Below are 14,854 nucleotides of genomic sequence, written 5' to 3'. Positions count from 1 at the left end.
AAAAATTCATAGTATGCCTCAGGATAACCAAAAGAGACAGTTGTCAGGACATGCAGTTCCAGCGCTGAAGAAACAAAGAGCTACCTTATATGTAGTTACATTTGAAATATTAAATAATTCTTCCCAGTGTTGCACCAATCGTCCAAATTCTAAGTGACAAGTGGTGAGACATTGGTACAACATCAGCCAAGAACTGCGGTTTCCCCATTCTTGTGTCAGTTAAACCCAGCTGTGGCTTCCTACAGGCGGTGTACGTGCTTCAATAATGGCCAGGGATAAGTCACACGTTATCTTTGGACAGATAAAGCTCAGAAGCATTTATCAGTCTGACCCACCTCCTCCCTATGTGTGGGAGTTCACCTTTGACAATGGTGGAATGAACTCTTAACTTGAGTCAGAGCGACATCTGCAGCACCTACTGTCTAAAAGCCACTGACCACAACTCAACTGCAAGGAAGTGACACAACTAAGTTTCCCACAAGACCTCTGAAAGTGGGGGGGGGGGGGGGGGGGGGGGGGGGGAGGAGGAAAATAGCTTCAAATGTTGACAGGAAAATTAAACTGTGCAGTTGAAAGATTACCACTGGACTTTCCTCAAGACAACACTCGAGAAGGAAAAGATTCTCAAGCCACAGAACTGACCGTCCATTGGCAATGTGTCCCTTTAAAGATGGAAATCCGGCTATTCTGCCAAACAGATCTCTTCAATTTTTATCCTCCACAGGAGTCCCAGTACTACTCCTATGTACCCGCCTTGTTCAAGCCCTATGTTAGGGTCTTCAGCTCATAATAAAGGTTGATATTCCAGTTCAGTATAGAGGGAGTGCTGCGCTTTTGAAGATGCTGTCTTTAACATAAGACAAACAGAGACCTGGTCTCCCCTCTTGGGTAAAGATTACATGTCACAATTTAAGGAGCAGCAAGGAAGCTATTCCCATGTCCATGTCATTATTTATCCCTCAAAAAGTATCACTCAAACAGGTGAACTGGCACATTCTCCCCAAGTCTGCGTGGGTCTCACCCCCACAAACCTAAAGATGTGCAGGGTAGGCAGATTGGGCACGCTAAATTGCCCCTTAATTGGGTAGCTCTCTCTCTTATCGCCTTTGATCCTTTTTGCTAATCATCGACAACTCTTCCACCAATGGGAACAGTTTCTCTCCATCTGTCCAGACCCTTTTGCAAATCTCCTCTCAGCTTTCTCTCCTCCAAGAACCCAGCTTCTCCAATCTACCACTTAATTCAAGTCCCTCAACCCTGGCACCATTCTTGTGAATCTTTTCTGCATCCTTTCTAATGCCTTCAGACCCTGCCTAAAGTGTACTGACCAAAGCTGGGCACAATGCACCAGTTGAGGGCAAACCATTTATTTTCCCATACAGGTTCAACATAACTTGCTTTCTACTCTATGTCTCTATTTATGAAGCAGAGAATTCCATATGCTTTTTTAAACCGCTTTCTCAATCTGTCTTAGAATCCCGACAGTGCAGAAAGAGGCCATTTAACCCATCGGGTCGGCACCTATCCTCCGACAGAGCACTCCACCAAGCCCACTTGCTCACATTATCCCTTTTTTAAAAAGTTTAGAGTACCCAATTATTTTTTTTCCCAATTATGGGGCAATTTAGCGTGGCCAATCCACCTAACCTGCACATCTTTGGGTTGTGGGGGTGAAACCTACGCAGACATGGGGAGAATGTGCAAACTCCACACGGACAGTGACCCAGGGCCGGGATTCAAACCCGGGTCCTCAGCGCCGCAGTCCCAGTGCTAATCACTGCGCCACATGCCGCCCCTCACCCTATCCCAATAACCTATTAACCTAACCTACACATCTCTGGACACGAAGGGGCAATCCACCTAACCTGCACATCTTTGGATTGTGGGAAGAAATTGGAGCACGTGGAGAAAACCCAAGCAGACACGGGGAGAGCGTGCAAACTCCACAGACAGTCACCCAAGGTTGGAATTGGACCCTGGCCCCTGACGCTATGAGACAGCAGTGCTAACCACTGTGCCGCCCTACATTTGCACACATGTAACCCCAGATCCCTCTATTCATGCACACAATTTTAGAATATCAAAATGAATCACTTCACAATTCTATTCAATTTCATGTGCCACTTGTCTAGCCATTCCACCAGTCAATGTCTTTCTTGAAGTTTATCACCAACATCCTCACAGTTGACAATAGTTTTGTGTCATCTACAGGTTTTGAAATTGTGCCTGCGCACCCAGTTCCAGTAATATATGTCAAAGAAAAGTAGTGGCCTTAGTATTGACTCCTGGGAGCCCCACTGCATTCCTTCTCTCAATCCAAAATATCGCTGTTCCTTGTTTCTGTCACCCAGTCAACTTACTATCCATGTTGCCACATTTCCTCTTATTCCATGGGCTTCAAACTTTCTGGGTTAGCCTGTTATGTGACACTCACCAAACATCTTTTGGAAGTCCATATACAGCACATCTTCACCCGATGCCCGTGTCTCGGCATTTACATTATGTACCTTGTGTTGCCCGAGTATGCATTTTCTTTTCATGTACTAAATGATCTGTTTGAGCTGCACGCAGAACAATACTTTTCACTGTATCTCGGTACACGTGACAATAAACAAATCCAATCAACTGCATTGATATTACTTTTTTTTATTTTAAAATAAATTTAGAGTATCCAATTCTTTTTTTTTCCCAATTAAGGGGCAATTTAGCGTGGCCAATCCACCTACCCTGCACATCTTTGGGTTGTGGGGGTGAGACCCACATAGACAAGAGGAGAACGTGCAAACTCCACACGGACACTGACCTGGGGCCAGGATCGAACCTGGGTCCTTGGCGGTGAGGCAGCAGTGCTAACCACTGTGCCACAGTGCACCCCAACTGCATTGCCATTATCACACTCTGTTACCTCATCAAAAACCTCAAGTTAGTTAACCACAATGTGCCTTTAACAAATCCTGATGGCTTTCCTTAAATAATTCACAATTGTCTAAATGACTGTTGATTTAGTCCCAGATTAATTGTTTTAAAAATAATCATTATTATCACAAGTAGGCTTACATTAACACTGCAATGAAGTTACTGTGAAAAGCCCCTAGTCGCCATATTCCGTCGCCTGTTCGGGGGAGGGAGAATTCAGAATGTCCAATCGACCTAATAGCACGTCTTTTGGGACCTGTGTGAGAAGACCAGACACCCACGCAGACACAGGGGGAATGTGCAGACTCCGCACAAACAGTGACCCAAGCCGGGAATTGAACCTAGGACTCTGGCACTGTGAAGCAAGAATGCTAATCACTGTGCTACCGTGCTGCCCATTAGAGATTATTGTCTCTAAAAGCTTTCCCACCATCAAGGTTAAACTGACTAGGCTGCTGTTTTAGGGCTTTGTACACTGTTTTGAACAAAGGTGCAACGTTTGCAATTCTCCAGTTCACTGGCACCTGCACCCAAGATGCTTCTGATCAGAACCTGATAATTACACAACTTTTAAGTATAAGCAACTTCTCAAATCTTTCCTGTCAATTTTCAGCCCATGTCTCAACTGCCTCCTCTCTCATGATGACTTTGGCAGCATCTTCAGATGAATGGGCATCAATCTGAAAAGTCAACTCCATTCCTCTCTCCACCAATGCTGTCAGACCTATTGAGAATTTCCGACATTGCGTTTTTAAGGTTTCCAGCACCTGTAGAATTTTACTTTTGTCTTAAGAAGGGTATATTGACCGTTGGAGAAAGTGCAATGTAAATTTAGTAGGGCCCTGATCGTTAATCTAAGAGGAGAGATTAAACAAAAACAAAAGAGATGTATCCCCTAGAATTGAAAAGGGTCAGGGATGGGGCCATCAAAGTTTTCAAGATAATAAGGGGAAGAAATAGGAAGGTTGGTTGTGGATGGGGTCTGTGTATAGGAGGCATAACTTAAAAAAATAGAGGCAATCATTTCAGAGATAAAATTAAGAAACACTTCTACACGAAAAAGGAAATTTGGAAATCTGTTCCGCAAATGGCAATTTGAAGGAATATAAGGGAAAGTTAGTATATGAAGTTTAAGTTGCAGATCAGCCATGACCTGATTGAATGGTGGATCAGGCTCAAGGGGCTAACTGACCTACCCTGTTCCTGTCTTGCTTTTCACCAATTCAAGATTACCATCTGCCAAATGAAATCTCCTTTGTAAATGTGGATATGAAGTACGGATATTTGTAAAATATCCCCAAGCAGTTTCTGATTATTCTCCACTAACTCAGCTCACCAAGTCCTTAAGCTGTGAGGTGGAAACAAAGAGGCTGTAAAGAGATGTAGACCAGTCAAATGATGGGGCAAGGTGCCGGCAGATTGCGTATAATGCAAGGAAAAATGAAATGATCCACTTTGTTCGGAGAATGGTAAAAGCAGATTAAAAAATTTTTTTTTATAAAAGGTGCATAAAATACAAATAAATTCTGGTATTGAGAGAGATTTGGGTGATCTTATCCTTGAATCACAGAAAGTTAGCATTTATATGCAGCAAGCAATTAGGACGGTAAATGAGATGGTTGGAGTGCAAAATTAAGAAAGTCTTTCTGCAATTGAACAGGCCTTTGGTGAAGCCACGTCTTGAGTTTTAGTCTCCTTGCCTAAGAGAACATGGAATGAGGCTCACGAGTCTGATTCCCGGTTGGGAGAGGCGATCTTTGAGGAGAGATTGAGTAAAATGGAGCACATTCCCTGGAGCTTAAAGAGGAGAGGTGATCTTATAAAAACGCATAAAATTCTTTGAGAGTTTGACAGGGTAGATGCAGAGGGAATTTCCCTCAGCTGAGAAGCTAAACCCAAGGGTCAAAGTCTCAGGATAAGGGGTCAGACATTTAGGGCTAAGATGAGGAGGAGTTCCTTTATTCTAAAGCATTGTGAATCTTTGGAAATCTCTACCACAGAGAGCGATACACAGACATTGAGTAGATTCAAGAGAGATCGATAGATAGCTTTCTGGACACTAAGAGATCAAGATATATGGAAAGAGTGTGCATTCGCTGCTCCCAATGTGATCTTCTCTATATCGGAGACACCAAACGCAGACTTGGTGATCGCTTTGCTGAGCATCTTCGGTCTGTCCGCATTCAGGACCCTGGCCTTCCTGTTGCTTGCCATTTTACACAAGATCCTGGGCGAAATTCTCCGGAAACGACGTGATGTCCGCCGACTGGCGCCCAAAACGGCGCAAATCAGTCGGGCATCGCGCCACCCCAAAGGTGCGGAATGCTCTGCATCTTTGGGGGCCGAGCCCCAACCTTAAGGGGCTAGGTCGGCGCCGGACGAATTTTCGTCCCGCCAGCTGGCGGAAAAGGCATTTGGTGCCCCGCCAGCTGGCGCGGAAATGACATCTCTGGGCGGCGCATGCACGGGAGCGTTAGCGGCCGCTGACAGCATTCCCGTGCATGCGCAGTGGAGGGAGTCTCTTTCGCCTCCGCCGTGGTGGAGACCGTGGTGGAGGCGGAAGGGAAAGAGTGCCCCCACGGCACAGGCCCGCCCGCGGATCGGTGGGTCCCAATCGCGGGCCAGGCCTCTGTGGGGGCACCCCCCGGGGCCAGATCGCCCGCGCCGCCTTGTCCCGCCGGTAAGGTAGGTGGTTTAATTTACGCCGGCGGGACAGGCATTTTAGCGGCGGGACTTCGGCCCATTCAGGCCGGAGAATCGCACGGGGGTCGGGGGGGGGGGGGGGGGGGCCGCCAACAGACATGTGGGCATGGGAGCAGGGGGCGAGATTCTCCGACCCCCGCCGGGTCGGAGAATCGCCGGGGGCTGGCGTGAATCCCGCCCCCGCCGCTTGCCGACACCGAAGATTCGGCAGGGGCGGGATTCACGGCAGCCCCCGGCGATTCTCCGACCCGGCGGGGGTCGGAGAATCTCGCCCCCTGCTCCCATGCCCACATGTCTGTTCTTGGCCTGCTGCAATGTTCCAGTGAAGCTCAACACAAACCGGAGGAACAAGACCTCATCTTACGTTAGGCACACTACAGCCTTCCTGTCTCAACATCGAATTCAACAACTTCAGATGATTAGCTCTACCCCACCTCGACCCATTTGTTTTCATCCCATTTCATTTTAACTGTCGTTTACCATTTCTTTCTCTCTTGGCTTTCTTTATATATATTTAACCCCCCCCCCCCCCATCTTATCCACCTTTCCTTACCCTTTCTCCCCTTTGCTTCCCCCTTCCCCTCCCCCCCACACCTACATCTGTCACAGCTTACCCTCTGTTGTTAGTTTCTCTGCTGTTTGGCCTTTCACATCCTTAGTTCTCTCTGGGGACTGCCATCAGCACTCTTTCCCTGGGTTTCTGTGGCTATGACTCATCTTTCATTCTCACTCCACAGTATAAATATTTCCCACTTTCTCTGTCTGTTAGCTTTGACAAAGAGTCATCGGACTCAAAACTTTAGCTCTTTTCTCTCCCTACAGATGCTGCCAGACCTGCTGAGATTTTCCAGCATTTTCTCTTTTGTTCATGATAGTGTGCCATCTCATTCCTATCAACGGGCGAGAGGGTCCAAAGAGTCATATGGTCTACTCCTACATCTTATGTTAGGCCCCACTTGCTATTTAATAGTTTTTTGTTACTAATGATAGTTATGGAATACTGTTGTTCACACTTTCTGGCATTCTCTCCTTAGAATTTCATTTCCCTATTTTCTTGCTTTCTCATATTCTTTCATTATCAACCCTCCAGCCCCATATTGCCTTTTATTAGAAAACATAGAAAAATACAGCACAGAACAGGCCCTTGGCCCACGATGTTGTGCCGAACTTTTGTCCTAGATTAAGAACAAATTAATCTACACCCCATCATTCTACAATAATCCACTAGCTGCTTGAAGGTCCCTAATGTTTCCGACTCAACTACTTCCACAGGCAGTGCATTCCATGCCCCCACTACTCTCTGGGTAAAGAACCTACCTCTGACATCCCTCCTATATCTTCTACCATTCACCTTAAATCTATGTCCCCTTGTAATGGTTTGTTCCACCCGAGGAAAAAGTCTCTTGACTGTCTACTCTATCTATTTCCCTGATCATCTTATAAACCTCTATCAAGTCGCCCCTCATCCTTCTCCATTCTAATGAGTAAAGGCCTAGCACCCTCAACCTTTCCTCGTAAGACCTACTCTCCATTCCAGGCAACATCCTGGTAAATCCCCTTTGCACCTTTTCCAAAGCTTCCACATCCTTCCTAAAATGGAGCGAATGAACAGTACTCCAAATGTGGCCTTACCAAAGTTTTGTACATCATCACCTCACGGCTCTTAAATTCAATCTCTCACAGCTCTATCCACTTGAGTGGCAACGTTCAAAGATCTATGAGCATAGACCCCAAGATCTCTCTGCTCCTCCACATTGCCAAGAACCCTACCGTTAACCCTGTATTCCGCATTCATATTTGTCTTCCCAAAATGGACAACCTCACACTTTTCAAAGGTAAACTCCATCTGCCACTTCTCAGCCCAGCTCTGCATCCTATCTATGTCTCTTTGCAGCCGACAACAGCCCTCCTCACTATCCACAACACCACCAATCTTCGCATCGTCTGCAAATTTACTGATCCACCCTTCAACTCCCTCATCCAAGTCATTAATGAAAATCACAAACAGCAGAGGACCCAGAGCTGATCCCTGTGGTACGCCACTGGTAACTGGGCTCCAGGCTGAATATTTGCCATCCACCACCACTCTCTGACTTCTATCGGTTAGCCAGTTTGTTATCCAACTGGCCAAATTTCCCACTATTCCATGCCTCCTTACTTTCTGCATAAGCCTACCATGGGGAAACTTATCAAATGCCTTACTAAAACCAATGTACACTACATCCACTGCTTTACCTTCATCCACATGCTTGGTCACCTCCTCAAAGAATTCAATAAGACTTTGTAAGGCAAAACCTACCCCTCACAAATCCGTGCTGACTATCCCTAATCAAGCAGTGTCTTTCCAGATGCTCAGAAATCCTATCCCTCAGTACCCTTTCCATTACTTTGCCTACCACCGAAGTAAGACTAACTGGCCTGTAATTCCCAGGGTTATCCCTAGTCCCTTTTTTGAACAGGGACATGACATTCGCCACTTTCCAATTCCCTGGTACCGCCCCTGTTGATAGTGAGGACGAAAAGATCATTGCCAACGGCTCTGCAATTTCATCTCTTGCTTCCCATAGAATCCTTGGATATATCCCGTCAGGCCCGGGGGACTTGTCTATCCTCAAGTTTTTCAAAATGTCCAACACATCTTCCTTCCTAACAAGTATCTCCTCGAGCTTACAAATCTGTTTCACACTGTCCTCTCCAACAATATGGCCCCTCTCATTCGTAAATACTGAAGAAAAGTACTCGTTCAAGACCTCTCCCATCTCTTCAGACTCAATACACAATCTCCCGCTACTGGCCTTGGTCGGACCTACCCTCGATCTAGTCATTCTCATATTTACCACAAATGTGTAAAAGGCCTTGGGGTTTTCCTTGATCCTGCCCGCCAAAGATTTTTCATGCCCTCTCTTAGCTCTCCTAATCCCTTTCTTCAGTTCCCTCCTGGCTATCTTGTATCCCTCCAGCGCCCTGTCTGAACCTCGTTTCCTCAGCCTTACATAAGTATCCTTCTTCCTCTTAAAAAGACATTCAACCTCTCGTCAACCATGGTTCCCTCACTCAACCATCTCTTCCCTGCCTGACAGGGACATACATATCAAGGACACGTAGTATCTGTTCCTTGAACAAGTTCCACATTTCACTTGCGTCCTTCCCTGACAGCCTATGTTCCCAACTTATGCACTTCAGTTCTTGTCTAACAGCATCGTATTTACCCTTCCCCCCCATTGTAAACCTTGCCCTGTTGCACGCACCTATCCTTCTCCATTACTAAAGTGAAAGTCACAGAATTGTGGTCACTATCTCCAAAATGCTCCCCCACTAACAAATCTATCACTTGCCCTGGTTCATTACCAAGTACCAAATCCAATATGGCCTCCCCTCTGGTCGGACAATCTACATACTGTGTTAGAAAAGCTTCCTGGACACACTGCACAAACACCACCCCATCCAAACTATTTGATCTAAAGAGTTTCCACTCAATATTTGGGATGTTGAAGTCACCCATGACTACTGCCCTGTGACTTCTGCATCTTTCCAAAATCTGTTTCCCAATCTGTTCCTCCACATCTTTGCTACTATTGGGGGGCCTATAGAAAACTCCCAACAAGGTGACTGCTCCTTTCCTATTTCTGCCTTCAACCCATACTACCTCAGTAGGCAGATCCTCCTCGAACTGCCTTTCTGTAATTGTTATACTATCTCTAATTAACAATGCAACCCCTCCACCTCTTTTACCATCCTCCCTAATCTTATTGAAACATCTATAACCAGGGACGTCCAACAGCCATTTCTGCCCCTCTTCTATCCAAGTTTCCATGATGGCCACCACATCGTAGTCCCATGTACCGATCCATGCCTTAAGTTCACCCACCTTATTCCTGATGCTTCTTGCGTTGAAGTATACACACTTCAACCCATCTCCGTGCCTGCAAGTACTCTCCTTTGTCAGTGTTCCCTTCCCCACTGCCTCACTACACGTTTTGACGTCCCGAACATCGGCTACCCTAGTTGCTGGACTACAAATCCGGTTCCCATTCCCCTGCCAAATTAGTTTAAACCCTCTCAAAGAGTACTAGAAAAGCTCCCTCTCAGGGAGCCCCTCTGGTTCGGATGCAACCCGTCCTGCTTGTACAGGTTCCACCTTCCCCAGTATGCGCTCCAATTATCCAAATACCTGAAGCCCTCCCTCCTACACCATTCCTGCAGCCACATGTTCAACTGCACTCTCTCTCCCTATTCCTAGCCTCGCTATCACGTGGCACCGGCAACAAACCAGAGATGACAACTCTGTCTGTCCTGGCTTTTAACTTCCAGCCTAAACTAGTTTATTACATCCACACCCCTTTTCCTACCTACGTCATTGGTACCAAGGTGCACCACGATTTCTGGCAGCTCCCCCTCACCCTTAAGGATCCTGAAGACACGATCCGAGACATCCCTGGTCCTGGCACCCGGGAGACAACATACCTTCCGGGAGTCTCACTTGCGACCACAGAATCTCCTATCTATTCCCCTAACTATTGAGTCTCCTATCACTATTGATTTTCTATTCTCCCCCTTCCCTTCTGAGCCCCAGAGCCAGACTCAGTGCCAGAGACCTGGCCGCTAGGGCCTTCCGCCAGTAGGTCACCCCCCCCCCCCCAACAGCATCCAAAACGGTATACTTGTTTTGAAGGGGAACGGCCACGAGGGATCCCTGCACTGTCTGCCCGTTTGTTTTCTTTCCCCTGACTGTAACCCAGCTACTCTTTTCCTGTACCTTGGCTGTGGTTACCTCCCTGTAACTCTTGTCCATTACCTCCTCTGCCTCCCGGATAATCCGAAGTTCATCCAGCTCCAGTTCCCTAACACGGTCTCTGAGGAGCTGGAGTTGGGTGCACATCCCGCAGGTATAGTGAGCGGGGACACCGGTGTTATCCCTCACCACCCACATCCTACAGGAGGAGCATGCAACTGTCCTAGCCTCCATCCCCTCTTACCTTACAGAATATAGCTGCACTGTGGACCAACTGGAACTCCGCCCTCCGACTTTGCTCCCAGTCAGCTGCACTCTGTAAACTCCCAGCTCCCTTCACGCTCTTTGAGGAAATGTAGGAAATGAAATGAAAGGAGCACCTTACTCCCTCCTCACCTAACTCCCTCAGTCACCAAACTCTCACTATCGCACTCAAATGCACCCAAATTCAGCATTCCCTCAGTCACCAAACTCTCACTATAGCACTCAAATGCACCGAAATTCAGCACTCAGTGCAAACAAAGTCTGCACTGTAGCTGGCTCACTTTTATACTGTGAATCTAGCCTCTGAAAACTGCCTAATCCAATTAACTAATTAGCAAGCTCCAGCTGCAAGTAGAATCTTTGTTTAAAGCTGATTGAAAGTTCACCTTTTCTAAACCAAATAGCAACTTTTAAGTTAATTAACTAAATAAAAGACAGACTAGACTTTAGATAAAAATGAACCCTATTATCCCTCAGTCACCAAACTCTCACGATAGCACTCAAATGCACCCAAATTCAGCTATCAGTGCAAACCGTGAAACTAAAATTCCATTTTGGTTTCTAGTCTCTAACACTGAAATTTAAAATAATTTCCTTTTTAAAGGTATATGTTTGCTCTATGTGTTCCAATCACCTCATTAAAAATATCCCATTGTCTATCAACATTTTATGTTCCAATTTCTCTTCCCATCTCCCCTCACCAAGCTCACTCCTCTTTCTAAAACATGTCCTAACCTAATCTGACTCTCAATTTTGAGCTTGAATTTGGGTTACTGGGTGCCAGTGAAGGAGTGGATTAAAATCAGGAGAGATATAGTGGGGTGTCATTTAAAATGTGAATTTAATTCAGGAAACCCATTAAAAATCCAAAGCATCAATACACATCGTTCTCAGTGCCAGACACCATACAAAGCCAAAGCCACCCCTTTGGGGTGGGGTCCAGGTGGGAGAGAGGAGACAAGGCTGGATTGAGAAGGAGATGAAAGTAAAGGTTACTTTCTCGTGAGAGGTAAGGGAGTTGACAACAACACTGCAGACAGACATGTCAGTAAAGTCACCACAGTCCCAGATGACCATAGGCTACTTTCCCCTTTTCGGGGGGAGCTACTTTCCCCTTTTCGGGGGGAGAGCTGACTGGTGGTTTTAACCGGATGATCACCACACCTCGGTTGAGAAGGTGGGGCTTTCATGAATAACCTCAGGTGCAGGAATTGAACCCGGGCTGTTGGCCTCGCTCTGTATCACGAACCAGCTGTGCAGCCAACTGAGCTAAACATGCTCCAAGACGGACATGAGCAAGCACACAAATATTCCACCCCCCCACCCCCGTCCTCCACGCTTACCTCATTTCCCTCTCTTCATGTTGTGCAATCAGGTTGCTGTAGAAGTTTTCGAGTGTAACCTTTGTAATGGTGACTCGTTCCTTTGTGTGGTTGCTCATAGTGGGGTACGAGGTTGTCTGCCCGGTCATTGCCATGGCTACCTGAAAAGAGGAAACATCCCACTTGAGTGATGCAGTTCAAAATCAATATTTGATTTTCACACGTGGTTCCTGTATTAACAGACACCAGCTCTCAACTCTCAATTCAATTAATTCAACTGCCAGTATCCGTCTCCAACCTTCCCAAATGTTTGAATTACCGACCCTTTCAGATTTCCTGTTCATGCTGCCAGATGCAGTGGCTGGTAGCACTCACCTCCAAGTCAGAAAGCTTTGGTTCAAGTCCTGCTCCAGAGACCTGAGCTAAAATATTTATGCTGATACTCCAGTGCAGTACTGAGGCAATGCTGCACTATTATTTGGATGTGGCTCTAAACTAAGACCCCCGAGGCTGGTTCAGCAGGATATAAAAGCTTCCACGATCCTACTTTGAATAAGATCAGTGTCCTGGTCAATATTTATTACTCAGTCAGCATCACGGAAATAGATTCTCGTCATTACCATGCTGGATGTTTATAGGAGTTTCCTGTGCACAAATTGACTTCCACATTCCCTACAATAGTGAGAGTGTACTTCAAAAAGTACTTCATTGGCTGGAAAGCATCAGCAAACATCCTGAGGCTATTGGGCGGCACAGCAGCACAGTGGTTAGCACAGTCGCTTCACAACTCCAGGGTCTCAGGTTCGATTCCCGCTTGGGTCACTGTCTGTGCGGAGTCTGCACGTTCTCCGTGTGTCTGCGTGGGTTTCCTCCGGGTGCTCCTGTTTCCTCCCACAGTCCAAAGATGTGCAGGTTAGGTGGATTGGCCATGCTAAATTGCCCTTGGTGCCAAAATGTGTTATGGGGACATGGTGGAGGTGTGGGCTTAAGTAGGGTGCTCTTTCCAAGGGCTGGAACAGAGATTCCAGGGGCCGAATTGGCCTCCTTCTGCACTGTAAATTCTATGATTCTATGAAAGGCACTAAATAATTACAAGGCTCTTGGGCAGGTTTTATTTTTAGTAAAGCAACCTTACTGTCAATTTATCAGTAAAATTAATGTGCAAGAGTTAGAACAGAGTGTGTCAGCTCAGACCAGGTTTCCTGTGCTATTAGCAAAAGCAGCAGTGTCGTAAGTAATGAGCTGCCACAGTTCAATTTTCAAAGGATACACAGCCTCACTGTATCCGCACCCCCCCCCCCCCCCCCCCCCCCACCCGATACCCCCATCTGCCCAACAGCAAGATGGTTCTAGCCCAGTTCCCCTGGTGTGTTTCGGATACAGGGTTAACTGTATGGGACACCTCCCTCAGTCTCAGTGCAAATCAAGTGGATTCTCTGCCTGTCTCGAAGTGATGGAAGTCCCTCCATTTCCTTAAATAGTGCTGGAGAACTATTTACTTAGTTTGCCAACTTAGGAGGCCATTCAGTTCTTTCTGCCTCTGCTAGATACTCTAATTGTTTTGTAGTTCTTTTCCAGAACCTTCTATGCTCTTCCCATTCAAATATGCAGCCAATTCCCTGTCAACCAGCAGTGTAGTCTTGACTATCATGAGGTAAAACATTCCATCCTTTAACTTCTCCCTTCATACTTTTAAGTGATAATTTCCTTGTTTAGTGGTTCACCAATTAGAAAGAAATATTTACATGTAAAGCTTCTCTTAACTTTGAAGATCTTGAATTCTCTCCATAAACTTCTCTGCTCCAATTCTCGGAGCCATTTTGCATGACAGTAAAGTCTTATTCCTGGTATCGCTCATGACCCTTCGCTGACCCTTTCCGTAAATATCGGCAATCATTAACAGGATTAGGAAGCAACTGCTTTGATTTCTCTTTTACATCCTTGTCGACTGTTCAATTGACTGGGCTGCTGGCCAAGGACTTCACAAACCAGGGTATGCATGGGCTGGCGCGATTTCGTTCATTTACAGTGGCCATGTACCAGCCCACCAGAATCCCAGCTCTACATTGCAACCTGCCTGAACAGGGTAGTGGTGGGCCATGGTTACCTGACACCTACACTGCTGAAAATGCTGCTCATAAAATCCCCAGAGTGCAGAAGGAGGCCATTCATCCCAACGAGTCTGCACCACCCTCCGAAAGAGCACCGTACCTAGTCCCAATCCCCAACTATCCATGTAATCCCACCTAGCCGTTGGGCTTGGCCAATCCACTTCACCTGCACATCTATGGACTGTGGGAAGAAACCGGAGCACCCAGAGGAAACCCACGCAGACATGGTGAGAACGTGCAAACTTCACACAGTCACCTGAGGCTGGAATCGAACCTGGGTCCCTGGTGCTATGATGCAGCAGTGTTAACCACTGTGTCACTGTGCAGGGAAGTAAATGATAAACCACAATCCTACCATAGCACACACCATTTACTGAAGAAGGGCCCAACAGCTTGCTCTTGATAAAACCTCAGAAAGCACTTCACAGGAGTGTAATTGCGACAAAAGTAAGGCAGCCCACCGGGCGTTTGAGGTTTTAAAGAGCATTTTAAAGGAGAGTGGCTGAGAAGTTAAGGAAGGGTAGTTTGAGGTCTATATAACTGAAAAATGGGAGGAGAACTCATTCTCCAGGACAGAAGTCCTCTTTTGCCAGGTGAAATGCAGTCTCACTCATGGTGCTCATTTGTGCAGTGATTGGGTTAAAAAGCGTGGAGAGTGGCCAAAGACAAAAAGATTTGAAATTTGTGCGACAAGAAATCATAATTGCAGCATTTTCTGTGCTCTGCATTGAAATGCAAATACTTCTAGGTCACTTCAAATAGGTACAATTATTGGAACACATCCAATCAAGGTCAAATGGATCAAC

General features: G+C 46.4%; 1 protein-coding gene across 4 annotated transcripts in view; it reads right to left on the bottom strand.

The window, feature by feature from the left end:
• Positions 1–14,854, bottom strand: part of LOC140393964 (serine/threonine-protein kinase 38) — a 93,705-nt gene that overhangs the window by 22,758 nt on the left and 56,093 nt on the right. For all 4 annotated transcript variants that reach the window (XM_072480664.1, XM_072480667.1, XM_072480666.1 and 1 more), the window contains exon 2: positions 11,959–12,098. In XM_072480664.1, the coding sequence (XP_072336765.1) occupies positions 11,959–12,092 (134 nt within the window). In that variant the 5' untranslated portion in view covers positions 12,093–12,098. The remainder of the gene's footprint in view (positions 1–11,958; positions 12,099–14,854) is intronic.

Source organism: Scyliorhinus torazame, chromosome 17, assembly GCF_047496885.1.
Source record: "Scyliorhinus torazame isolate Kashiwa2021f chromosome 17, sScyTor2.1, whole genome shotgun sequence".
Classification (NCBI taxonomy): Eukaryota; Metazoa; Chordata; class Chondrichthyes; order Carcharhiniformes; family Scyliorhinidae; genus Scyliorhinus; species Scyliorhinus torazame.
The sequence above is the reverse complement of the archived record's forward strand: the minus strand, read 5'-3'. Positions and strand labels throughout refer to the sequence as shown.